Raw genomic sequence first — 25496 nt, 5'->3', positions numbered from 1 at the left:
GGGAAACATCTAAAACATGCATGACAGCGGCCATCGAGGACCGGAGTTTGACACCCCTGCACTAGAACGTTCAGCAGGTGAACTGGTCGTTAATTACATGAGTCCCAGTTTGTACATGTTTTGCCTTACTGTCTCCTAACTGTCTGGGCTGTGTACTATATTCTGCTCAGAGAGAGGCCTCGCTGCAGGACCTCTTGACCTTACAGAGACTCAGGCTGCGCATGTACACAGAAAATCTGCCTTACAGCCTCGATATGTCCATGTTCTTTTGCTTGCATCCCAGTCTATGCCTCGTGGACGTAACTAACGACTGACCTGCAGTGAGGCCACTCCATCTGATATGCCTAACCGCACGCTTGCCTGTGAGATTCAGAAACCTTCTAACCCCCTCTCTCTCTCTCCGTCTTTTCCTCAGAAATGGCGAGCTGGGTTCCTCCCCTCCCCCTCCTCCTCCTCCTCCTCCTCCTCTGCCTCTCCTCGACCGACGGTCAGGAGAAGGTCTCCATCCTGGACTTCACCTCTGAGACCCCCATCAACAACGTGGCCCAGGACCCCCAGAGCGGACGCATCTACCTCGGGGCGGTCAACAGCATCTTCCAGCTGGGAGCTTCTCTGCAGCTGGAGGCCCGGGCCAGGACCGGGCCTCTGAAAGACTCCCGAGGCTGCACCCCCCCGGCCTCCGACTGCCAGGGCATCAGCGACATGGCCAACATGAACAAGCTCCTGCTGGTGCACCAGGCCAACGGCTCCCTCATCGTGTGCGGGAGCCTCTACCGAGGCATCTGTTCCCTGCTCAACCTCACCAAGGTGGACCAGCTGCTGTACTACAGCGACAGGAAGGGGGAGAAGACGTACGTGGCGAGCATCGAGGAGGGCGTGAACGTGGTGGGCGTCATGTCCACCTTCGCCAAGTACGGCCAGGACGTCGACGTGTTCCTCGTGGCGAAGGGCTACGGCAGCTTGGACAGCACCAAGCTCATCAGCACGCGCATCCTCCAGGACTACCGCGACTGGGTGGTGTTTGAGAGCATCATCGAGGCGTCCACGGTGCAGACCACGCCCTTCGTGCCCAAGTACATGCACGACTTCCGCCACGCGTTCAAGGACGACGGCTTCACCTACTTCCTGTTCTCGCGGACGCTGGACGGCACGGACAACAAGAACCACACGTTCGTGTCGCGGCTCTGCGAGAACGACGACCATTACTATTCCCACACCGAGCTGCAGTTGAACTGCGGTCAGGGGAACCGCTACAACAAGGTGCAGGCTGCCTACGTAGCGGCGCCTGGTAAAGAGCTGGCGCGGAGCATAACCGAGACGGGCCTTTACGGGACCGTGCTTCCCTGGCACAAGATCCTGTTCATGGTGGCCAGCCCGGACGAAGACCCCGTCGACTCTGCCCTCTGCATGTACCCGCTGAATGCCGTCAACGAGCGCCTGGTGGACATCATCAGCGCCTGCTACAGCGACTCGGGCAAGATCGCCGGCAAGCCCGTCGTGGATATCCCTTACTCGTCCAAGACGGAGGAGTTCTGCTCCTCCAAGATCAGCGTGAGTATGCGCACCCCCTCTCTCTTCAAAGGACACGTCGGAAATGAAACGGAGACGTGGGATTCAAAGAGATGTTCCTTTGAATCAATAATGCAAAGATATGACACCCTTTTGTTTTATTTCCTGGCCTTTTGAGGTTTCGACACCTGGATTCACGATTTTATTTTCTTGTTTTCCTGTCTTTGTCCTCTCTGTGTCTTGCTGTCTTCTGTAGAAGGATATGGTGAACAGCTTCAAATGCGGTGCGGACTTCCTTCCTGCTCCACTGGCCAGTAAGCCCAACTTTGCCCTGACGGCGGAGGCTACGGTGACCAGGAAGGGCCTTCTGACTGCGGTGGCCGTTGCCGTGGAGAACGAACACACCATCGCCTTCCTGGGCAACAGCCAGGGTGAAGTGTATAAGGTAAGAAGCTAGGAAAGAAAGAGTCAGAGGAGTATACGAAACAAAATACTTTTTTTACCAGATCCAAAGTTGCATACAAAGAGTGCATGTAGAAAGTAATGCAGATCAAGAATCAGAAGGGCATAGGTTTACCAGTATTTTGGGTGGTCTGAGGAATGGTCAAAGGAACGGTCGGTTTTCACTAGGCACAGCGCGAAACTACTGGGCACAGTGAACCAAAAAAACCTCATCTCAACCACAGTGCAACCGTGACAGCTACACCTCAAATAGTGCATAGGACAGTGGAGCAAGTATCCCCATTGTACCCCCCTGTGAGGTGTGACTGTGTCGTTCTTCTCAGGCCCACCTCACACGCAGCCCAGAGGTCTACAGCAGAGGGCCTGGAGACACCACGGGCGAGAAGGTCAACAAGAACCTCCTCTTTGACCGCAGCCAAAGCCACCTGTACATCACCACTGAGACAAAGGTCCGCTTCGTCGTCTGACCATTGCTGTGTCGTCCTCCGCTGTTCCGACACGCGCGCAAACCTTTCAGTTGTTTTCATTAGTAGTCCCAAGACGTCGAGTGTGTCGTTGTTTATCCCGACTAAATGCCACGCTATCCTAGGAAGTACTATATATTTGTTATATATAGAACTTCCCGTGTACCACTCTGCACTCCAAGAGCATTACCATAAATGAATTAAATCCAGCGTGTTTGTTCTGGAGTGCCTTGTGTGTTACTTGAAATGATAAGGGGCATGCCGTAAATCAAAAAAAGCTGTCTGTTTCACTGTGAATCTCTCTCTCTCTACCGCAAGGGAGCTAGTGGTGTTTATTTTTGTGTGTGTGTGTGTGTGTGTGTGTGTGTGTGTGGTGTTGACTGTGTGCCACCACAGATCACCAAGGTGCCAGTGCAGGCCTGTCATCTGAAGAAGGACTGCCAGTCCTGTGCGGCTCTGAAGGATCCGTACTGCGGCTGGTGTGTCTTGGAGGGCAGGTGAGCATTTCTCTCTCTCGCTCCCTTACACACGCACCTACACTCACACGCCACAGTAACTAATCGAATGCGCACAAACAACTTTGCACATACACGCACATACGTATCGGTATGTATACAGGAAATACATACACACTCACATAAAAAAAAATATATATATATATATGTATATATTTTTTTATATATATATATATATATATTTTTTTTTTTGTATATATATGTGTATATATATATACACTCACATACACACACCACATAAAGAGCCTCCTTTCCTGTCCTTTTACTTTCTCACCCCCTCCCTTTTTGGCCCTGGCTCCTCTCTATCTGTCCAGAGCAGCACTGTGTTTGTTCACTGTTTTATTGCTGACTCTCCCAGAACTCTGCACCCCCATTGTGCTCCTGCTCTGCTTACCATGTCTGCAAAGCTCCGGGGCAGTTAGATCTGCCAGCCAGGGTCTGGATTCTTACGGTGAAGCTGTGCTAGATAATCCGCTTGTTAGGTCGAAGGTCACTTTTGAACTGGGTCATACACAGGCTGTGCTGTTGAACGGACTCGACTTAATATACTACTGAACTTGAGTTTGAGGTGGTTGAACAGAACCCTCAAAGGCGACTCTAATGATCGCTGTTCTGGGAGGAAGGGCACTCTGCAAGGGATAAGTGGTGTGAGTGTGCATTGCGGGAGCAGTGCCTGATGGGAGTTGGTGTTTTTTCTCTCTCCAGGTGTACTAGGAGATCTGATTGCAGGCGAGCAGAGGAGAAGAATGGCTGGCTGTGGAGCCCCCGGCAGCAGTGTGTGAAGATTGTGTCCTTCCACCCACCCAACCTCAGCTGTACAAAGACCCAGCAGGTACTAGACACCATTAGGAGCACTTTTTAGCTCTTGGGTTTGCTAATGAAAATGGTCTCCGGTGTGACTTGTCGAACAGTGTGCAGTGGTCGGCTGTTCATTGATCCATTGGGGGAGCTGTCTCGAAAGCCAGCTTATTATACCTGGGACGTATTCAGGCTGGCACTCTCACAGGGCTGTCTGACTCTCTCTCCTCTCTCTCTCTCACACTTTCTTTCTGTCTTTCTTTGATTCGCACACACCACTTCCCCTTTTTTGCTCTCTCTCTCTCTCTCTCTCTCTCTCTCTCTCTCTCTCTCTCTCTCTCTCTCTCTCTCTCTCTCTCTCTCTCTCTCTCTCTCTCTCTCTCTCTCTCTCTCTCTCTCTCTCTCTCTCTCTGTCTCTCTCACACACACACACACACTTTCTTTCTCTTTTTCTTTCTTTGATTCACACACACCACTTCCTCTTTTTGCTCTGTCTCTCTCCCTCATTCGGTCTCCTTCCGTCTCCTTCCCTCCATGCCTCTCTCAGGTTGAGATCAACGTTCCCTCCCTCCCGTCCATCGGTGGTTCGGACCGCCTGCGCTGTGTCTTCCGCTCCTTCCAAAGCGACGGCACCATGTCCGACTCCGGTCAGGTGACCTGCTTGCTCCCCCACCCTGCCGCTCTCCCCCCCAACACCGGACGACCAGGGTATGACCCCGACGCACCTCCTCCACAACAGTGTCTAGAGCTTGACCTTATGTTGTCATGGTGAACTAAGGTGACACAGCCCCCCCCCCCCCCCCCCATCTGATCCCCTCTCGACCAACCCTCTGCCTTCTCCTCCCCCCTTTTCGTCTTCCTCACAGACTTTGTAGCCGTGCCAGTGAAGATCTACGTGAACGAGACAGTGGAGCTGGCGACCAGGGAGTTTAAGTTTTACAACTGCTCTGCCACAGTGAAGAAGGCGGAAAACACACCGTGAGTTAGCTCTAGGGCTAGCGGGCTCCCTAGCTCGCCCGCTCGTTTGTTAACTCTCTGTGCGCGACCAAGCTGTTGCCGATGAGTCTTGATGACAACCTTGATGGAAATGAATTGCAGCACGCCAACCGATGAGAGAAAGCCCTCCTGTGTAAATTGTGATGCATGACTGGTCCCAGGATTGAATGCACTTACTGCATTTTCCCCAATTCCATAACCAACCTGGAGGAAATTACTTTAGTTTCCTTTTCATTAATCAAAAAATGAAGGTCGATCTTCTACGTTCTTTTTTTTCTACCTCTTTTTGTACTCTGTGTGGTTTTTCATCCCGCGAAATATCTGATAAATGAGCTTTGTTTATTTCATGTTACAGAGATATATTTTACTGTCAACAACATGGATTCTTTGTGTGGATTCATGATGAGTTTGCGTGTTTTCTTTCGTTGATATTTTTTTTTGGGGGGGGTCACAAATTAGATTTCCGTTTGTTGCTCCCAAGGTTTGTGTGTTTGCACGATGGATGTGCATGTGTGGTTGCTCGTGCGTGTGCATAAATGCGTGGGCTGTTTCATGGCAGGTGCATGTCCTGTGTGGCCAGTCCATGGGGCTGCCAGTGGAGCACCCAGGACCACACCTGCAGTGACATGGACGACACGGTCACAGGCCACATCATCAGACACAAACAGGTAAGCCGGCCCCAACCTCGACCCCTCACCCCTGACCCCCGACCCCACCCCCCCTCTGCCTGTCCCAAAGCGTTAACCGGTCCACAGCTTTCCAAGCGTCGTATCCCAACATCTCATCTCCTGCACCTGACGTCTTTGGGGATTGGACATTACTTTATGAAGAGACAGATGTTCAGCTGATACCGTATCTTGTCTCTCCGCATGAGAGCGTCTGCTAAGTGGCTCTCAAATGTAAATGCAAATGTTGTGCGATGCCGATGACTGAAACCGGGGTGTATATATATGTTTGTTTTCGGTTTAGATGACAAAGTGTCCTCAGTTTGAGAACCCTGACCCCGTCCTCATCCCCGTTGGCTTCAAAACCACCATCAGCTTTGAGGGCATCAACCTGGACCTCTACAAGGTGCCCATGTGTTTTGTTTCTAAGTTTCTCACGTTTTCTTTGTCGTTCATCCGTGTTTCTACTTTCTCATGGGTTTTTGAATCCTATGTGTTAACCACCAAACCATCTCTTACCCATGACCACAATACAACACCGTACCTTAACCATGACCACGATGTAATAGCATACCTTAACAATGACCACAGTGTAGCAAAACGTCTTAACCATGAACACAATGTAATAACGTACCTTAACCATGACCACAGTGTAGCAACATATCTTAACCAGGAGCACAGTTTAGCAACATCTGTTAACCATGACCACCATGTAATAACGTACCTTAACCATGACCACAGTGTAGCATCGTACCTTAACCATGACCACAATTTAATAACGTACCTTAACCATGACCAAGATGTAAATAATGTACCTTAACTATGAGCACAGTGTAGCAACATATCTTGACCTGTGTGGTATATAGCAGGGTCAGGGTTGACATTTACATTACATTTAGTCATTAAGCAGACACTCTTATCCAGAGCGACTTACAAGAAGTACAGGGAAATTCCCCCTGAGGCAAGTAGGATGAAGTGCCTTGCCCAAGGACACAACGTCATTTGGCATAGGCGGGAATCGAACTGGCAACCTTCTGATTACTAGCCCGATTCCCTCACCGCTCAGCCACTTGACACCTGACCCCCCCCCCCCCCTCTGCTCCTGTGTTCTAAGGATCGGACGTTCTCCATCGGTACCGAGTTGATGAGGAACGCGGAGGAGGACGTCAGGACTGAGACTGGACCCTTCTACAGTTTCAGTGGCTTCACTGTGCGTACCACACTTTTCTCTCCTCTCGTCTCTCTCTCCTCTCGTCCATCGCGCGCTCCTTTCTCACACGTCTGTCCTCCTCCGACTCCAGTTCAGTCCATCTGCTTACTTGTCTGACAGCTCTCACATAGCATACCCAAAGTGAAAAGGTGTGTGCAAATTGTTGAAATGGTGTTTCTTGGTTTTGTGGAAAACTCGTCCTCTTGACCTGGTATGCCACAAGAGGCTCATCGATGTAACAGCACCCTCTCATGGACAAACGGCTTACTTCCTGTCTCACCTCCTCGAAGTTCTCCGTTCGCTGGGATTGGAGAACTCAAACAGCACCTAGCCCCTAGCAATGTTCTTTTCCAACATTGATTTCTTTGGTTGTTTTGAACGTCTGCCAGACTCTGTATGGAGTGAAACTTTTTTTCTTTTTAGCATGGCCTAGCCCACGCATTGAGTCTTGAAGTGTCATTAATCACTAGATATATTCACACACCGTATTAATAATTCATATTGTTCCCATTTCTAGTTTTCTTTCGACAAGTCACCGGAGACCAACGTGCTCTTCTATGTGAAGGACAGAGACTCGGGCAAAAAGATAGACAGCACACTGAATGGTAAGGCTTACATTTTAATTAGGGATTCAGATAGTGCCCCCGGTGTGTGTGTGTGTTTCAGTACACAGTCCTTCAGATATATATTTTTTTTCACATTGGTTACAATTCTCGGCACCATACCGATTTGAAGCATTGCGCTGGTCAAAGCATCCAGCTGAATTCCTCATCAGTAGCGTTAGGATTGACCCTGCGGCAAATGAGCGCGCAGACCGTCTCAAGTGACGGGTGTCTGTTCTCTCTCTCTCCTCCTCCACGCTCCTTAGTGACTCTGTACAACTGCTCCATGGGGCGAGAAGACTGCAGCCTGTGCAAGAACGCCGACCCCAAGTACAGGTGTGTGTGGTGCACCAGCAGGAAGTCGTGCGTGTACGAGAAGCTGTGCTCCGAGAACCCCCAGGACACGGAGTGCCCTGACCCCCAGATCTCCGACGTGAGTCTCACCGCCGTCCTCCACTACCTACCTTGGTGACCCTTTGACCTAGAGGGCGTGTTGGCCCAATGGCTTCTCATCGTTGGCATGTTGGCTTTGACGATCGGTTCATTGAATGGGCTTCTTTTTTTTCTTTTTTTTCTTTTTGGTACGCCAACTGTGGATGGAATTCATTTGAAGGGTGTTTTCTGCTGATGTGACAGTACTGCATTTATTCTGTGTTCATTAACTGCAAATCGAGTTTTCCAGCTAAGTTATTCATGTCCATAGTTGTGTCGGCGCTTCCAAAAGCATTGCTAATATTTGACACCAAATCACATCTGATCGCCAAACCCTCACTTTGTAAATACACCCATGCACAAACTAGGTTTCTTCCAGCACACTGCTATTATACTTACAGAGCGTTACATCGCTCTAGCTATGTTGCATTGGTTGAGTTTGAATTGTTTAAATCATTTGAATTTACTTCCTTTTTTGGGGCTTTTTCTCGAAGCAGATCTCGCCACATAAGTCTTTTATTTGAATTTCTTTATACTAAATTATTGTGAGATTCCGTGACCCAAGCAGGACCTAAGCCCATGGCAAGACCATGAAATATACCAGGCACAGATACAAACTGCAGACAGCCAGCTAGCTAACTTGTGTGTTTAATGATTTATGATCTTGTGATTTATGATTCATGATCTCTGTGCATGTGGAGTTTCTTGAATAAATTCAGAACGTCCTAAATCAGCCCCCCGCCCCGCTCCCCCCCCCCCCCCCTCAGATCATCCCTCGCTTCGGGCCCATGGGGGGTGGCATCTCCGTCACCATCAGGGGCTCCAACCTAGGCATCCACAAGGAGGATATCAAGAGCATCACTGTGGTGGGGGTCCCCTGCTCACACCTGGATGACAAGTACACCGTCTCCACCAGGTCAGACACCAGCATCACGCTGGGCATGTCTCCTGTCTAGTAACACTCACAGAATACACACACACACACATCCCACACATAACACACACAAACACTCATGTCTGCTCTCTTTCACTCTCTCTCTCTCGCTCTCTCGCTCTCGCTCTCTCTCTCTCTCTCTCTCTCTCTCTCTCTCTCTTTCACTCTCTCACTCTCACACTCTCACACTCTCACACTCTCACACTCTCTCACTCTCTCACTGTTTCTCTGTCTGTCTCTCTCTGTCTCCCTCCCTCTCTCTCCGGTTTTCCTCCTAGTGTGGTGTGTGAGATTGGCCCCCTGGACCCCCTGAGTACCAGCTGGGGCCAAGTAGAAGTGGAGGTGGCCGGAGGGAAGAGAGGAACCTCCTCTGTCTACTTCACATACAGGGTAACCTTGGCCAGCTAGTTTGGTTGTACTATCCAAGCCTATTTTGAACTCCTTTAAGACTTTTTTGCTGTTCAGTTGTAGAAGTACCCTTATTGTTGCACATTCATAAGATGTTCTCTTGAGTGTAAACCCTTCCAGCATGGTCCTGTTGGATTAGGAGAGGATTCACTATGTGATAAGGATGAATGGAGTCATTACTTCCCTATAGCCAAGTGCTGACGCCCACGTGGTATCTTGCTCTCAAACAGGTTACATTGTAACCACTTAACTAGCTTTCCCATATCTCTCACTGCCTCAGCTGTGACTAACTGCCTGCTTAGCTGTTCTTGACCGCGTGGGCGCGTGTGCGTGCATGTGTGTCTCTTTGTGCAGGCTTTAGATGAGTGTTTGAGTGTTTCTCTTGACTTTGACTCCCCCCTCACCCCCCCCAGGACCCCGTCCCCCAGGTGGTTCAACCCTCCAAGGGGCCCAAAGCCGGGGGGACACTCATCACCATATCGGGCTCCAACCTGGACACTGCCACCAAGAACGACATTCAAGTGACCGTCGGAGCGGTGGAGTGCGCCATGTAAGTTCACCTCTGGGAACGTAATTAGGGCGGGGAGATAAGACATATGAACTGAAGGGGTTTTTTATCGTTTCACACTGCACTTCGGTGAGTTAAATTTCTATTAAATTTGAAATGAGCGGAGAACGGATATTTTAACTGAAGGGGTTCGATTCGAGACGGGTGGATACATTGATATGAACTCATTCAAGGGCCATGTTCAGTGTGGACTTTAATGTCAGCATTTCAATGCATAGTTTATATTGTATTACTTCAACCTGATTGTCCTTGGTTTTCAAGGTACAACTTTGCCCAAATTCCACATTCACACAACGTCCAGAGTATGAGGGTAGAGCTTGTTTTTGTACAAGGCCACCTGAGGTGACATTTGGAGCGCAGGAGACGTGAAATAAACGGCCTGCCACGTGCCTGGCTGGAACTAACAGGTTGTCTGGGCCTTGTCATGTTCCTTCCCCTACACCGCGACCCCTGTGACCTTATCCGCAAAACAAGCCTCCGCCATCACCTGTGTCCTTGGCCGTGTTTGAATTCTCCAACATGTCCTCCTACCTTCCTGTGAGCGTTCCCTGATCCCCCACCCAGCCGGCGAGGGGAAAGCCTGTGCTCCACTCTGCAGCGGTAGCAGAACGAGACGCGTCCGGTCAGCCATTCCTCTGAGGGGGCGCTTTGACAGTATTGAAACGTGGCCCTGTGTGTGTGTGTTTGTGTCTGCAGAATGCACTTCGGCCCCGAGATCATCTGCAAAACAGGAGAGTACAATGCTGAGAAGGTGCCGTCGGGCCCGTTGACCATGACGGTCAAGTACGGTCGGAAGACGACCACAACCATCCCCACTGCCTTCCAGTTCTTGGAGAACCCCAACATCCTGGAGCATGACCCCAAAAGCAGCTTTGTCTGGTGTGTAGACCTTTTCCCGTTTTAAATGAACACATTTAGAATAATCAATCTTGATTGCCGTCTTGTAAACCGTGTGTTTTGCATTTACATGTATTCATTTAACAGATGCTTTTATCCAAAGCCACATACAGACAGCACACGTAGCAAGTGCAGTAGACAATCAAGAACCGGATGTGCGCAGTTCTAATTGTGTGTGTGTGTGCGTATGTGTGTGTTTCCAGTGGCGGGAGGACGATTGTAGTAACAGGCTCAGGGTTCGACATCATCCAGAGTGCCGTCATAAAAGTCCAAGCTATGGGGGAGGACTGGTCTGGAATCGCCCATAAGGAATCTGAGGTGAGTATACACACGCACACACACACACACACACACACCCCTCTTCTCCTACCACCACTAGGGTTCATCCAGAACCGTCCCAGAACCCTGTCTTTGTCTGCTCCTCACTGGCACCCCTCCCCTCGTGAATTAACTTCCAGTGCTCAGGACGAGCCCAGCCTATAAGCCAGCATTACTGTCCATCCTGTTCTGCTCACTTATCATCCGTAAATCCATAAACCTGTGAGACTGCTCAAAGAAGCTCACATTCATCCTCTCATCCTCTCCGCCCGACTCCAAAAAAATAAGCAGATTCATCCCCTGAATAATCGAATGGAGGGGTTGGACTGAAACGCTGGCTGGTCCCGGGCAGGGCATGGACGGCCGCTGCTACGACCCCCTCATGCCTTCCAGCGGGATAAGCAGCGATTTGATTCCATTTCATTTCCAGGCTAAATTTAATACAGGCATTAAGGTTACTGGGGATTATGTGGTCCGGCTGCTCACTCTCTGGGTGGCAAGCAGGGGCCGTAGAGGGGGCTGGGGTTCCCGCAAAACTGCTGGATGATAGAGTCGTCGTCTGTGTCACATTCCTAATCTCCCAGTGGCTTCTATTCTGTTGACTAAACCAATCTAAAGATTGAGGGCTGCAGGGTTGCTGGGGCAGTCAGACTCGAGTGACCGGACTCCAGTTCCAGTTGCGGTATATTTCCAGTCTATGTTGGGGATAGTTACAATTGCAAGGGAAAGCCATTCCATATGTGCTGTGGGCTCCCCTTAGATATTTGATTGCCACTATGAGGTTATCTCTTATCCATGGGAATAAGCTATTTTATCTGGGATTCAGTCAGTGAACAGTCAGTCTAACGTTTACTCTTCCTCTCCTTTTCTCTTTTTTTTTCTTTTCCTTCTGGCTTTTCACTCTCCTTCACCCTCTTCCTCTCTCTTGTTTTCATTTCTCTCTCACCATCTCCCACTTTTTCAATTTCTCCATCTCCTTTTGCATCTCTCTGTATCTCCCTCTCTCTCTCTCTCTCTCTCTCTCTCTCTCTCTCTCTCTCTCTCTCTCTCCTCTCTGTCTCTCTCTCTCTCTGTATCTCTCTCCACCCCTCCCCCCACTTCCTCCCTCCAGTTCATCCAGGAGTGCCACAGTAAGAATGACACCATGCTTAAGTTCCAGTCCCCGTGGGTGAACAGCTCCTACCAGATCCAGGACTACAGGACTTTCATCCTGCTGGACAACTGGGAGAGGGAGCTCAAACCCTTCGACTACCACCAGGACCCCACCTTCGACGAGCTGACCAAGAAGGTCATCACTCCCAGCAGCATGATCATTGTCACCGTGAGTATCCAGATCCCATCCCCCTGCTCCCCAGCAACCTCACGTTGAAACAACAACGCTACTGCTTACCGCGGTGCGGTCGAGGAGAGGGAGCGGGGATTTACGAGCTTGCGTATGTTGTTGCCCTGTCACTGTAGGCTGAAATAGGAATACAACTGTGCAGGCTGATCAGTGGGTGCTGGGATATTTGAAATTGACTGTGTAAAAAAAATTATGTAAGGTATGTTTGAAATGTTCTGTGAATAAAAAAGATGTTGGGTATGTTTTATGTTTTGACATGCTGTTTGACAAGTACTCATCTAAGTGACTAAGTGACTGTAAAACAACAGCATCTCTGTAATCGAGCAGGAGATGTGTGTTTGAGTGCTGATGCCTCCACCTCCACCCCCAGGGACAAGGGTTCTCCAAGGCCATGACGGAGAAAGAGGCCCAGGCCTTTGTCGGGGACGTGCCCTGTGTGGTCAACACCCTGAAGGACGACAAGATGTTTCTAGAACCTCCTACCACCCAGCCAATGGCCCGCTCCAAACGACAACGCCGGGACACCAGCTCTGACCCACTGGACCTGCTGGTCAGCACACAGATGCACACACATGCACCACCCTCACAGTTTGGTGTTGTCTTATTTGAAGAAATTGCCTTTATAATTGTTGGTTTTGGCTAACGAGAGCACATTTGGAATGCATTGGGAGTAGCTTCTTTACTCTGTATAATTACATTTAATTACACATTAGCTATGCAGCCTGTAGGCTTAATTATGATTAGTTAGCAACACAATTAGTTGATTTCCTTTTAATGTCTGTCAACTATTGTTTAATTTTCTTTGTGTATCATCTGTCTAAATGAGGCCCTTGGTACCGGTACGTGGCAAATACATTGCAGTAGAACTCCTTTCATGTTACAGTTTTCTCTCCGAGCAAACAATGTGTCGGTCGTGAGAGTAGCGGGCATGTTGTGAAGTCTGTGGTCATGTGTCGCTGCCTCCTGTGCCGGTCTAGATCAAGTTTGGGAACGGAGAGTGGGTGGTGGGATCGGTCCACTACGAGAGGAAGTACGAGGTCCCCTTCCTGGTCATCATCCCTGCCGTCATCATCCCCATGCTGCTCATTATAGCCATCTCAGTCTACTGCTACAGGTACACACGCTCACACATACACTCTTTTCCTGTGGGGAGTATGTATAATTGATGTACAGTATAGACAGTTTGTCTGCGCCCTGCTGTTCACTTGGGGGTCGTCTTCAGAGATTGCCATTTTGAGCGCCAGTAATTGACACATATTGACAGGAGCCGGTGTTCATTGTCCTCTCAGAGTCAGCTGGGGAAATGTGGGCGATTTGCTCTGCGCGTGAATGCATGTCAAGTTCCTCATGCTGTTCTTGCCCAGCTGCCTATCTATTCTTTTGGAATTGTGTGTGTTTGTGTGCAGGAGGAAGAGTCAGCAGGCAGAGAGGGAGTATGAGAAAGTCAAACACCAACTGGAGAACTTGGAGGAGAGTGTCCGGGACCGCTGCAAGAAGGAGTTCACAGGTCTGCCGCTGTTTCGCGGACTGACACACACACACGCGCACAAACACACGCCACAACAAGAAAAACAAATGGTAATTGGCAGGCACGGGCAGCGCTTTTGTCATGCTAATGACATACAGACAAACCCTCTGTTTTCATTGGGACACAAAGCAAATTGTCACAAAGACAAATATACATACATTTGCAATGATTAAGAGGTCAAGCAATTCATTTCATTAGAGAATATAGTAGTGTAGGTGGTGTATTTGGTCGACGTCTCTACGAAAGCGCGTTTTCTGAGGCCTGGTGCCATTCCTGATCCCACCTAGACCTGATGATTGAGATGGAGGACCACACCAACGAGCTGAGCGAGGGTCGCATCCCGTTCCTGGACTACAAGACCTACACCGACCGCGTCTTCTTCCTGCCCTCCAAGGACGGCGCCAACGACGTCATGATCACGGGCAAGCTAGACATCCCTGAGAACCGCAAGGCCATCGTGGCCCAGGCCCTCAACCAGTTCTCCAACCTGCTCAACAGCAAGACCTTCCTCATCAATGTGAGGACCCTAACCCTGACCCTAACCATGATCCTGACACTGACTGAGATGAACATTGTTCTTGCTTAACAACCCATTCGGTTTAGTCCCAGTGGGGGGAAAAAAATTGTTCAGAGAATAGCCGCACATCTTTTGTTATTACTTTTGTGTTAACGATTGTTGCTGTAGGACAACCTCCTCAGTCATCACCTCACCACCCCATATTCCCAGCTATCCCCATTTGACATCATCATCACGTTACAACTGCCAGACAAGACTGTCATCACCGTCACCTGACCGTGTCAGGTGACCGACAGGAAGTGTATACCTTGAGTGCCTTGTTGTCTGGCAGTCGTGATGTAATGACGAATCCTGTGGATATCTGCGAATGCAGAGTCGGCTTGCGATGACCTTGGCTGTCTTCCGTCCGCTCTCTCTCCGTGTTTGACGGCGCTTCGCTCACGCTCCGCGTTCCCCCTCCCCAGTTCATCCGCACGCTGGAGGGCCGTCCCGACTTCAACGCCAGGGCCAAGGTGTACTTTGCCTCGCTGCTCACGGTGGCCCTCCACGGCAAGCTGGAGTACTACACCGACATCATGAGGACCCTGCTGCTGGAGATGATGGAGGGGTATGTGCAGAGCAAGAACCCCAAGCTGATGCTGCGCAGGTGAGTTTGCACACACTCGCGCACATACATAACTACACGACACAAGCCCCACTCCTAGCCTCCTCCTGCAAACGATGAAAGAAATACCCGAGGCCGTTTTTCGAGACATCATTTGAGGTTTTTTGGGGGGGTGTCAATATTTACACACTATAGTCATGGAATAATATTGCTAATTAGTTTTTTTTTTCTGCTGGGAATGTTATGAAACATTCCAGCAACATTTGTCATTGGAATGCGTTGCTTTGGACGATCCCCTTTCCAATTTCCTGTGATTGTCTTCAGTCCAGTTGGCTGTCCAAAAAGTTGCTTTCTTATTGTTTAGCACGTCTTGAGGTTAGCTCATCTCAACTGTCAACTCTGTTCAGCACCGATCTCTGAGTGGGTGTTATGCAAGTACACGGCTGTAATTATTCCCCAATGGCGAGGCCAATTATGCTGATTACTCCATTGTGCTAACATCAACCTCCATACACATGACTGGCAATTAGATGTGCTAATGGCTAACAATGGGTGTTGCAATGTAGCAAGGCTAAGTTTAGCCCTGAGGTTTGGTGTTGCTGTGTTGTCTTGCTTAGATCAGAGACTGTGGTGGAGAGGATGCTGTGCAACTGGATGTCCATCTGTCTCTACCAGTTCCTTAAGGTAAGTCTGAACAATGGTTTGATATGCCTGTATTGGTAAGCAAAGCCTGATATTAGATATTGTTTTGGCTGGGAATTTGGATGCCACAGTATGTTCACTGTGTTCAGTACAAATGGAGTTTTCTAAACTTAGCACCCTATAACTGAAAGTATACTTGTGATCTAATTGCATGAACTGCATCAAACATACTATTGTTTGTCTTTGTGAGCAAAGAGAGTTTGGTAGAAAGAGATGGATGCCACAGTTCCCTCCAAATGAAACGGCATTCTGAAAAGATTGTGAAGGAACAGTTCTCTCTCTGTGTTCCATCTGTAGGACTCAGCAGGGGAACCCTTGTACAAACTGTTCCGTGCACTCAAGCACCAGATAGAGAAGGGTCCTGTTGATGCGTGTGCGAAGAAGGCCAAGTACACCCTCAACGACACGGGCCTGCTGGGGGACGACGTGGAGTACTGCGTCCTGGTGAGCTGGTCATACACACGCAGGCACGCATGCATGCAACCATGCACGCACGCAACCATGCACGCACGCATGCATGCAGACATCCACAAACGCACGCACGCTTGCATGCAAACATGCAATGCACACACGCATGCATGCAGACGTCCACAGACACACACACATTTGTGCAAACATGCAATGCACACGCGCATGCATGCAGAAGTCCAGACACATGCACACATGCATGCAGACATGCAATGCACACACGCACACATGCATGCAAACATGCAATGCACACACGCATGCAAACATGCAATGCACACAGACAGATATGCACACACACACAGACACGTTCTCACACACACACATTGCCGTTACCATGGTTTCCAGTGCCACCAGCCCATGTGTTCTGTCTGAGCTGCTATTGTTGGTCTCGCCAGCCTTTTCCAGCGTTCAATGCTCAATTAGAAAACTAGCGAAAAAAACCCAGCCGATAAATCTGTCTGGATGTTTACGCTTCTTACACACCGCTCTGCCCAGGAACTTTACTCCTCTGCTACTGTTCCCATCAGGGAGAGGAAAGCTCAGTGGTTAGGGTGTGTCTGCAGATCAAGAAGTCTCAGGTTAAAACCCCGCCCTGGTCTCAGTCACTTGAATTGAATGTTCATTAGAAAGCCATACTTGTATTTCCCTAGCTGGGTTAGGGTTAGTCTTCCTGCAGGATCTGAGAGCATTGGTTAAAGAAGGAAATGTAGAAATGGCAAGCAGACCGAGAAGCCCATGGGTAATGCCGTTTGGTCAAGGACAATTATCAAATGAAAGGGAGTTACAGATTCCTCTGCGATGGATTGCACCCTGTGATTGAATTATATGGGGATAACACAGAAATTACACCATCCCCCCACCCCACCCCAGTGAAAGCTTCTTCATTCAGTCAGGAAGTGGATCAAGTGGAGGAAGCAGGTGCAGCAGGAATGGTATCGGTGGTCAGGGTTTGGCAGAGGGAGGCTCTTATAGGTGGGGAGAGTGTTGTCAGTGGTGTCACCAGGTCACAGGAGTCCCCTGCTGTGCCCTGCTCATTAGCCAGTGGAGGTGACAACTCACTGTCAGGTGTCACGGACATTACGCACGCGCTCTTGTGATTTTGTCAGTCTGTGCTGCCGGGGTTGCCATAGCAGCGCAACCCCCCCTTCCGGATCTCGGCTGTCTCTTTCTCTCGTCGCTATCTGTCCTCTGATCTGTCCATCTGTGTGTGTGTATGTGTGTCTGGATGCCGGTTTGTGTTTGTTTTGTGTGTGTGTCTGCGTCCATCAGACCCTGCAGGTGCTGGTCCATGGAGAGGGACCTGATGTGACACCCGTCAAGGTGTTGAACTGTGATACCATCTCCCAGGTGAAGGAGAAGATCATCGAGCAGGTCTACAAGAATTTGACTCACTCACAGAGACCCAAGGTGGACAGTGTCACGCTTGGTAAGACTGGACACACACACACGTGCATACTGTATACACACACACACACACAGTACACCTACACATGTAGTACACATGCAAACACACTGATGACTGGAGCCTGCTGTTCCTGCCTCCACCACAGAGTGGCGCCCTGGCTCCACAGGGCAAATCCTGTCTGACCTGGACCTGACGTCCCAGAAGGAGGGAAGGTGGAAGCGCATCAACACGCTGGCCCACTACAACGTGAGTCCTGTGTCTGCAGCTGTTATCAATCAACACGCGTGTGCGTGCAGGGTCTCACGCCTTGGTGTGTGTGTTTCAGGTGCGAGACAACGCTACCCTGGTCCTGTCTAGAGTCCTTCACACTCAACAAAACTACGACCAGAACCAGGACAACCACGAGGAGAGTATGTATGCTGCACCACCATGCCCAGACATGAGACTCACTCAGGGGTCGGGTATGCAGGCAGGGCTGGACTAGGAGGCATTTTGAGCTGTTCTCATCTCAGCAATACAAACTGTACTCTTTCTACTAGCTCACCTGTTTGATATGTCATACACAATATGGTATACTTGACTTTTTTTATTTTATGGGACTGCTAAGTTATCTCCCCAGCTTGCTGTATGAGCTATCTATGAGGCTAAGTTATCTCCCTAGCTTGCTGTATAAGGTATCTATGGGGCTAAGTTATCTCCCTAGCTGGCTGTATAAGGGGGTTAACTTTGTCCTCGCCCTAGGGAACGCTCTGCTGGAGGATGACAAGGTGTTCCACCTGGTGCGACCAGCAGATGAGCTGGATGAGATCAAGTCTAAGCGAGGCAGCATGAAGGACAAGTCCATGACCAAAGCCATCACGGAGATCTACCTGACCAGACTGCTCTCTGTCAAGGTACCACGCTTATCCCGTGCTCGGCTTTCTCTCCCGCTTCTCTCCACAGTCTCTTTGATAGATTTTTTGGGGTTTGTTCTGTTGTTTTTTGTGTTGCCCCTTTATCTTTCCTCTCATCATTTCTTCTGACTTCTCTTCAGAGTGTCTTAATGCCATTTCATGGTCTTCTCTCCCCTCCTCTGTCGTGTGCGTGTATGGCGGTCTGTGCGTGTGCCTGGGTGTGTGCTTGTCCATCCGTGTTTGACTCCTCCCAGGGAACGTTGCAGCAGTTTGTGGACGATTTCTTCCGGAGCGTTCTGTGCTCCGGGGCCGTGGTGCCGCCAGCCGTCAAGTACTTCTTTGACTTCCTGGATGAGCAGGCGCTGAAGCACGACAACGTGGACGAAGAGACCATCCACATCTGGAAGACCAACAGGTACTTTCCGCATACACGCACGCACGCACACGCACACGCTCGCACAAACGCTTGACATCCAGTACATACTCACTGGCATGCATAAATTCATACTGTTGAACACATTGGATACAGAACCCACACATACATTTAGAAACAAGCCCACTCATGGGCAAACACAGACGCACACGCTGCTTGAAAGGAGAGAACTCCTATAAACAAAGAAACTTAAGAAGTTGACTGAAGGCTGAATACAAATGAGCCCACCCACATCGTTTGCATCGGCAATCTCTGTGCTCCCGTGTGACATTTAAGTGCATATATTAACGTCAACTCTGCTGAGACTGAGAGCGGAGCTATCGACACAATGCGCTGCATATAGATGGCACGGATTGGCAAACGGGCTAAAGAATACACTGGAGAGGATACCCTAGCAAACGGGACACAAAGTGAGCAAATGAATGACTCTGCGCTGCGATCTGCATATGTTTGCTGTGTTTACCCAGCACGACTGAGATCGCATAAGGAAAGATCAATGTGTGTATGAGCCATAACGAGGAACAAAAATGTCCCAAGATAATATAAATGTAACATTACATCTCATTGTTTTGCCTGGTTTGGTGTTGTCCCCCCCCCCCCCCTTTTGCCTGTTGTTTTCCCATGAGGTGACAGGTGCATGCAGGAAGAATGCTCGTGTTAGTTCTTTTTAAACTGATCACCAGACACATCAGTCAGGATCTATTTTCGGCTTGCTTGATATTCCGAGCCACCAACATCGGGTCGTATCGGAAGAATTGCAATGGAGTTGCGGTGGAAGTGTGTGTGTATGCTTTGAATGAGAATGAGCCCGCTTGTTGCCTTAAATGTTCATTAACAAGGCTGTAGTTGTGTTGCGAGGCTAGGCAGCTTTTGAAAAGTGAATGTTTTTGTGCTTTGTATAGCATGTCTAATCTGTGTTCAGTTCTGTGGACAACTTCTGTATCTGCAAGAAATGTGGAAATTCAGCCATCCACCACAACACGTCTACACTACTACATGGGACGTGGGAATAGCTGCTAATATAAAATCAATTCTCTTAAGTTTCAATACTACTTTAAAGTAACTCCTGAAGATCTAAAGACAACCCACATCCGCTCTGTTTCGTGTTTACGATTAATTAATCTAGACATACCAAATAGTTTCAGTGGCATACCGATGTCAGGGATATCGTAAGGAATGCAACTTTGCAATGTGTGTCGTAAATACAGACCATTCCTTGGCTCTGACCACCAAAATACTGTTCGAACTATGCACTTCTGATCCTTGATCTTCTGCTGTACTTCCTGTATGCACTATTTGTAAGTTGCTTTGGATAAGAGTCGATGTAGTGTTCAACATCCAGTTGTGTCTCCTGTCTTGCTGCAGCCTGCCGTTGAGGTTCTGGGTGAACATTCTGAAGAACCCCCACTTCATCTTCGACGTCCACGTGACAGAAGTGGTGGACGCCTCGCTGTCCGTCATCGCTCAGACCTTCATGGATGCCTGCACCAAGAGCGAGCACAAGCTGAGCCGGGTGAGGAGGGAGGGAGGGAGGGCGGGCATGAGGTGTAGGTGTGTCTGTGTTTTCTTGTTTTATTTTTTGTGGGTGAGTGAACGGGTGGGGTGTGCCTTATGCAGTGTGTGGTAGGAATGTTGGACCTGCACCATATACTGTGTATAATATACATATATATATATATATATATATATATATATATAAGAACATCAATTTATCAGAATCCACTTTTTGTTTTTGTTCTACTCAGGACTCCCCAAGTAACAAACTACTCTATGCAAAGGAGATCTCCACATACAAGAAGATGGTGGATGAGTAAGCGTCTTGTCACATTTGCCCTGCTTACAATGCTGATACCTTGTTACAGCCTTGTCAATATTCAGTGTACAGTGATAACCAGCTTGTGTGTGTGTGTGTGTCTGTCTGTGTGTGTGTAGTTACTATAAGGGCGTCAGGCAGATGGTATCAGTAAGTGACCAGGACATGAATACTCATCTGGCAGAGGTATCTCGGGTAAGTCAACCTCCTCCACATCCTTTCTCTCTGCCCACCGCCATTATCGGCTTCTTTCACCCAGCTGATATCTCCGTACTAGAAACGTGGCCTCTGTTCAGGAGGAATATTAATTCTGTCGGAGAGAGGCTGTGAGGAGAAAGTGTAAACTCTCCTTTGTGTCCTCTGCAGTCACACACAGACAAGCTCAACACACAAGTGGCCCTGCATCAGCTCTACCAGTACGCCAGCAAGTACTACGACGGAGTAAGACATTCTCTCGCTCTCTTTCGCTCTCTTTCTTGTCTCTCCGTATTATACACGAGGGAGAACATCATTTCAGACACAGCTTTTCAAGTTAGATATCTCCGCTGGAGTGATTATGAAGAACTTTAATTGAAAGTAGCTCTGTGGTGCCTGCAACCAGAAATTGCCCGGGGAATAGATTTATTTATATTTTTATGGTCCATCCATCTCGTAGCACCCCATGCCACAAAATAGGGTAAACAAACACTAATGAATGAGTTAGATGAACAAATATCCTGTCATTCTCTCAGAGGGGGCACTAAAACACTGACAGAAACAATATGCTGGAACGGTTGATCTAATGACAGTGTGACAAGGGGTTGTCAGTCTCCTAGTGGGCTTCCTGTATGGCCCAGGTGTTGTCTTGAACGTTACTTTGACACATTAATATGACAGTGACATGACAGGAAGCATATCATTTTTTTAAACAATTATTTTTTAAACACGCACAAAACACAGACACCGTGGCATGAACCTGTGGCGTGACCATGGAATGACCTTGTCCTCTCCCTCCAGATCATCGCCTCCCTGGACGAGGACCCGGCAGCGCAGAGCAAACAGCTGACCCTGCGGCTACAGCAGATAGCAGCCGCCCTCGAGCACAAAGTGACAGATCTCTAACCCAATGGACGGGAGGGCCAGGGGACGGAGGGAGGGATGGACGGACGGTTGGAGGGAGGGATGGACAGCGATGGTACGGTGCACCAGTGTCCACAGGGGCTACGTTCTCTCGGTACACAGAGGAAGAGGGGGGAGGGAGGGTTATAGGGACACCTGAGAGCACGCACGTGGACAAGTACAGCCGAGGGAGAGCCAGTCTGCAAAGTGGAGCAGTGTGCGACACCGAAATAAGCAGAGAGAAAGGGAGTCGGGAGAAGGGAAAGGGAGAGGAGAAAAATTGGTGGGCTACGCCCATCCATGGTACGGAATGCCTTAAAGCTCACTTGCCAAACTGAAGTGGGTTTTCCCTGCTCAGCCTTGCCCCCGCTGTTCTCAAAGTGCGACAACGTAAATCACGGAGAAAGAAGCCCCTGTGGTAACACTGGCCAGAGAGATAATCAGATGTTGCGTTTTTCTTCTCGTGTAGAAAGGTTCTAAGAATTGTATTATATATTTTTTTTATCGTGCAGTCTTTACGCGGAAAGCTTTATAAGGAAATTATCTTTTGAAATGGACCGCCTTGTGGTGTGCATAGTGTTTCTATTAGCCCGCCTGCCTGCGTGTGGGTGTGGGTGTGTGTGTGTGGCTTGTGCGTGTGTGTTGGTGTGTGTACGTGGATGCCTGCTGTCAGGCTAGAGGGCACATGGAGACCCTATCTGTCATTTTAATCTCTTTCACTCTCCTAGGAGTCCACACTCTCTCCAAGCTCTTTGACAGAGACCAAAGGGTCATGACTCAGACTTTGGCTAACTAACAATGCACAGGCTCTTGGAAATGACAGGAGCATCGATTACTGACGTTTCCTAATGTTTTAATTGTATTATTTTTTTCCTCTTAATTCGTTTTGCTTTGAGCTTAATGGCTGCAGAAGCTAATAGCACAGCACTTGCCCCCGCAAGTGTTACATTGCCATACATTCCACTCATAAGTAAAGCACAGAAATGATGTTTAAAACAGGGGGTTAAGACAGCTGGCTATGGCACTTTTGACCAGTTATACAGTTTTGCTCCCCTTTAGTCAAATGTTTTATTATGTTTCAAAGCTTTAATGTTAGTCACTGTTTGTGGAACTGACACAAGCAAATCTTGTAACAGCCCTGCAATAAGATATCAGAATAGCATGAGCTATATTTTAGTGGATTTTATATAGAATAAAATGTCATGTCATCTATGGTAGCCAGGCAGCAATATTGGACTGTATGACTGAGAGAATCCACGCATTCTCACAGTATACAACTAGCATCATCGTAATAGTACCATGGTTTTGTTAGTAGTGTTTTGCTTATTATTGTAGTGCCATATTCTGTGAGTTGGAACTATCTCAATATTAGCTTAACAAGCATATATGGCTGTTCTGTTTCTCACTAAGTGATGATTCTTCTGGTACTATGGAGGTATGAGTCCTTAGTTACAGAATCAATACACTATGTCATACTTTTAAGATGTCATACTTTTAAGTTCATATGGATGGATGGTGACTGAAATGCTTTGTGAATTATTATTAATATTGGCCATTCTATCACACTTAGGTACACTGCACATCATTCCATAGTGGGTGTCGGTGTCAAACCGCAAATGTCTTGACCACAGATATTTACCCAAGGGCATAGGCTCCCTGTATCTGGCTCTGTCCTACTGACAGATAGAGGAGAGTCCCTGACCCCAGAATGTTAGTGATTCCTGCCTTGGATTGGAGTGAGGTTTGCACAGAGCCTGCCTGCCCGCCTGCCCACATGCCTGCCTGCACAGCATGGCATCGCGGCATCATGGTACCCTGACCAAGCGGCACTTGGCGCTGCCCACTCAGCACAGACCGGAGTGGCACTCTGCATAATGGCACCAGCGGGGGATGCTTTTGATCTTCATTGCATGCAGACTTTGCGGGGCTCCATCCTCGTCACGGCCTCAGCTGTGCACCGCAAACGCCGACCTGCTGACAGGAGCGCGCAAGCTTCTTTCAAGCCTTTCTTTAACCAAAATGTGCCTTAGCAATGAGAATATCTTTTTTGAGTTATTTCGTGATTAGAGGCAATTTATAGTCGATAGAGACACAGCAATGTATTTGCGATTCTTGTGATAATTGTGTGCTGTCGAAAAATGCTAGGACTTTGCTGCAGCCTTGCTCTGCCAGCAGGCTGAACACATTTCAGTATGAGTTTTTATGGTCGCAGTTTTGATGTGTGCATTCAATTTAGGGTGTCTGTGGTGTGTGTTTAGTAGGACTATGGTGGCAGCCCAAATGAGTATAAATGTCAAGCAGTATGGCCAACCTAAAAGGTTTTCCTCCCTACATTTCTCCGGCATCCCTTAAATTGGTCTAGGCTAAAAAGGTAACACAAGTAGAGTATTGAGTATAGAGCAAAATTGTTCTGGTGGTGTTTTTTTTTTGCCTGTGTTTCTCTGATGTTCCACTGTGTGTATGGAAAACGACTGTATCTATACTCGACAATTATCTTTCTTACTGCTGTGCAGTTATTATTTGTATTTTTTGGTTTCCTATAACATATACCTTTGTAAAGATATGTTGAAATACTGTATTCTATCCGTATACTCCTATGCATCGAGTCCTGGGGAAAAAAAATATCCTGTTTGTTGTGCTGTTGTCGAGATCATTTCATTTCCTTGTGAATGTGCCGTGACTAAGCAAGAAACTGGGACAGTGGAATCCAGAGCAGGACATTAATGGATGCCAACGTTTTTCTCTGTGTGAGACAGCTGGCTAGAAATTGACCCTGCCTTCATGTTTGAACTGGATTACTTCTTTCTCAGAGGTTGCGTGTGTATGGGGCAGTTACACACAGATTGCATCACACACTCCCCCATGAATAAACTTCTCAGAGACATCCATGCCCTCGGTCTGTGTGTCTGATTATACCTGACCTTCTTATGTTTGGATAAGGTGATGTATTGGTATAACTAACCAATGGATTTCATATGTGAATGGTTACTATATATAGCACAACTGGAAGCATCCGTTGGGTACTCAAGATAAGGTAGACTTGCTTTGCTATTATGCTTAATAATGGTGTACAATTGAATAAGATAAATACTGCAGACTACAGGTACATTTTATGGCCATTTTAAACACTAATAAAGTACATTTCATGTATATTCTGTATGAAGAGACTCCAGACCGGTCATATTTCTAGGGGATATGCTTGGTGATATTTTTCATAAACATTCTTGATGTATTTTACACAGCCATAAGTCATATTCTTGCTCCACCAATCTTGAGAATCTACAGATGTTATCAACGTAGGCTGGGAACAGGCCGTCTGAACCAAAACCAATCTGCAGACACAAACAAGACTAAGTTCTGGATACATGAGATGGTCATATAAACTGCCCCAGAGTGTTCAGAGACCCTCCAGTGAAAACTAAAATTTGCTGTGAAAACATTAATTAAAACCCTGACAGCTAAGAATGAGTTTGGGGAGAGAAAGATGAAAGACAAAATTGCCTCATCTGGTTGCTTAACAAACCTCGAAGCAGGGGTGGGGATATCAAAGAGAGCTCTGTCTCCATGGAGGCCTGGCTGTAACTGCTCTGAGATTCATCTGCAGATATCAACACAGAGAACCACTTCCAAGAGCTGCTGCCAACGCTAGACTGATTACCCTTCATTATCACCAGCCCCCATGTTGAACACGCTCTTGTACCATCACTGATAACTCCCACTTTTAGATGTATGTACTGTATTTGAGATAGATGATTAAATATCTACATAATTCTCTTTTGGATGTCAGGGTGCTTTAAGATTGGCCTGGTTAATGTGAGATATAAAAAAGAGCATTCACCTCCTCCACCCATAGCACCCAAAACGCCACGCATAGGTTTCCAAAACATAAACTTTTCTATTTGCATTTTTGTACAG

At 48.2% G+C, this 25496-nt stretch overlaps 1 protein-coding gene across 1 annotated transcript; it reads left to right on the top strand.

Moving 5' to 3' along the window:
• Positions 1–374: 374 nt before the first annotated feature.
• Positions 375–24469, top strand: plxnb2b (plexin b2b). The gene is given in 36 exon segments (XM_047033335.1): positions 375–1551; positions 1766–1954; positions 2295–2420; positions 2832–2932; positions 3656–3782; positions 4296–4424; positions 4426–4456; positions 4615–4726; positions 5304–5412; positions 5714–5815; positions 6524–6619; positions 7137–7224; positions 7488–7654; positions 8421–8569; positions 8866–8977; positions 9409–9545; positions 10260–10442; positions 10664–10778; positions 11890–12099; positions 12491–12670; positions 13098–13234; positions 13527–13627; positions 13936–14165; positions 14630–14811; positions 15387–15453; positions 15769–15915; positions 17209–17365; positions 17490–17590; positions 17670–17754; positions 18086–18237; positions 18492–18652; positions 20036–20183; positions 20416–20480; positions 20603–20678; positions 20850–20924; positions 21480–24469. Coding segments are annotated over 36 exon segments (5586 nt in total). The 5' UTR covers positions 375–417; the 3' UTR covers positions 21585–24469.
• The last annotated feature ends 1027 nt before the right edge of the window (positions 24470–25496 follow it).

This window comes from Hypomesus transpacificus, chromosome 14 (genome assembly GCF_021917145.1).
Source record: "Hypomesus transpacificus isolate Combined female chromosome 14, fHypTra1, whole genome shotgun sequence".
Classification (NCBI taxonomy): Eukaryota; Metazoa; Chordata; class Actinopteri; order Osmeriformes; family Osmeridae; genus Hypomesus; species Hypomesus transpacificus.
Note: the sequence above shows the minus strand (reverse complement) of the source record. Positions and strands in the feature narration are given on the sequence as shown.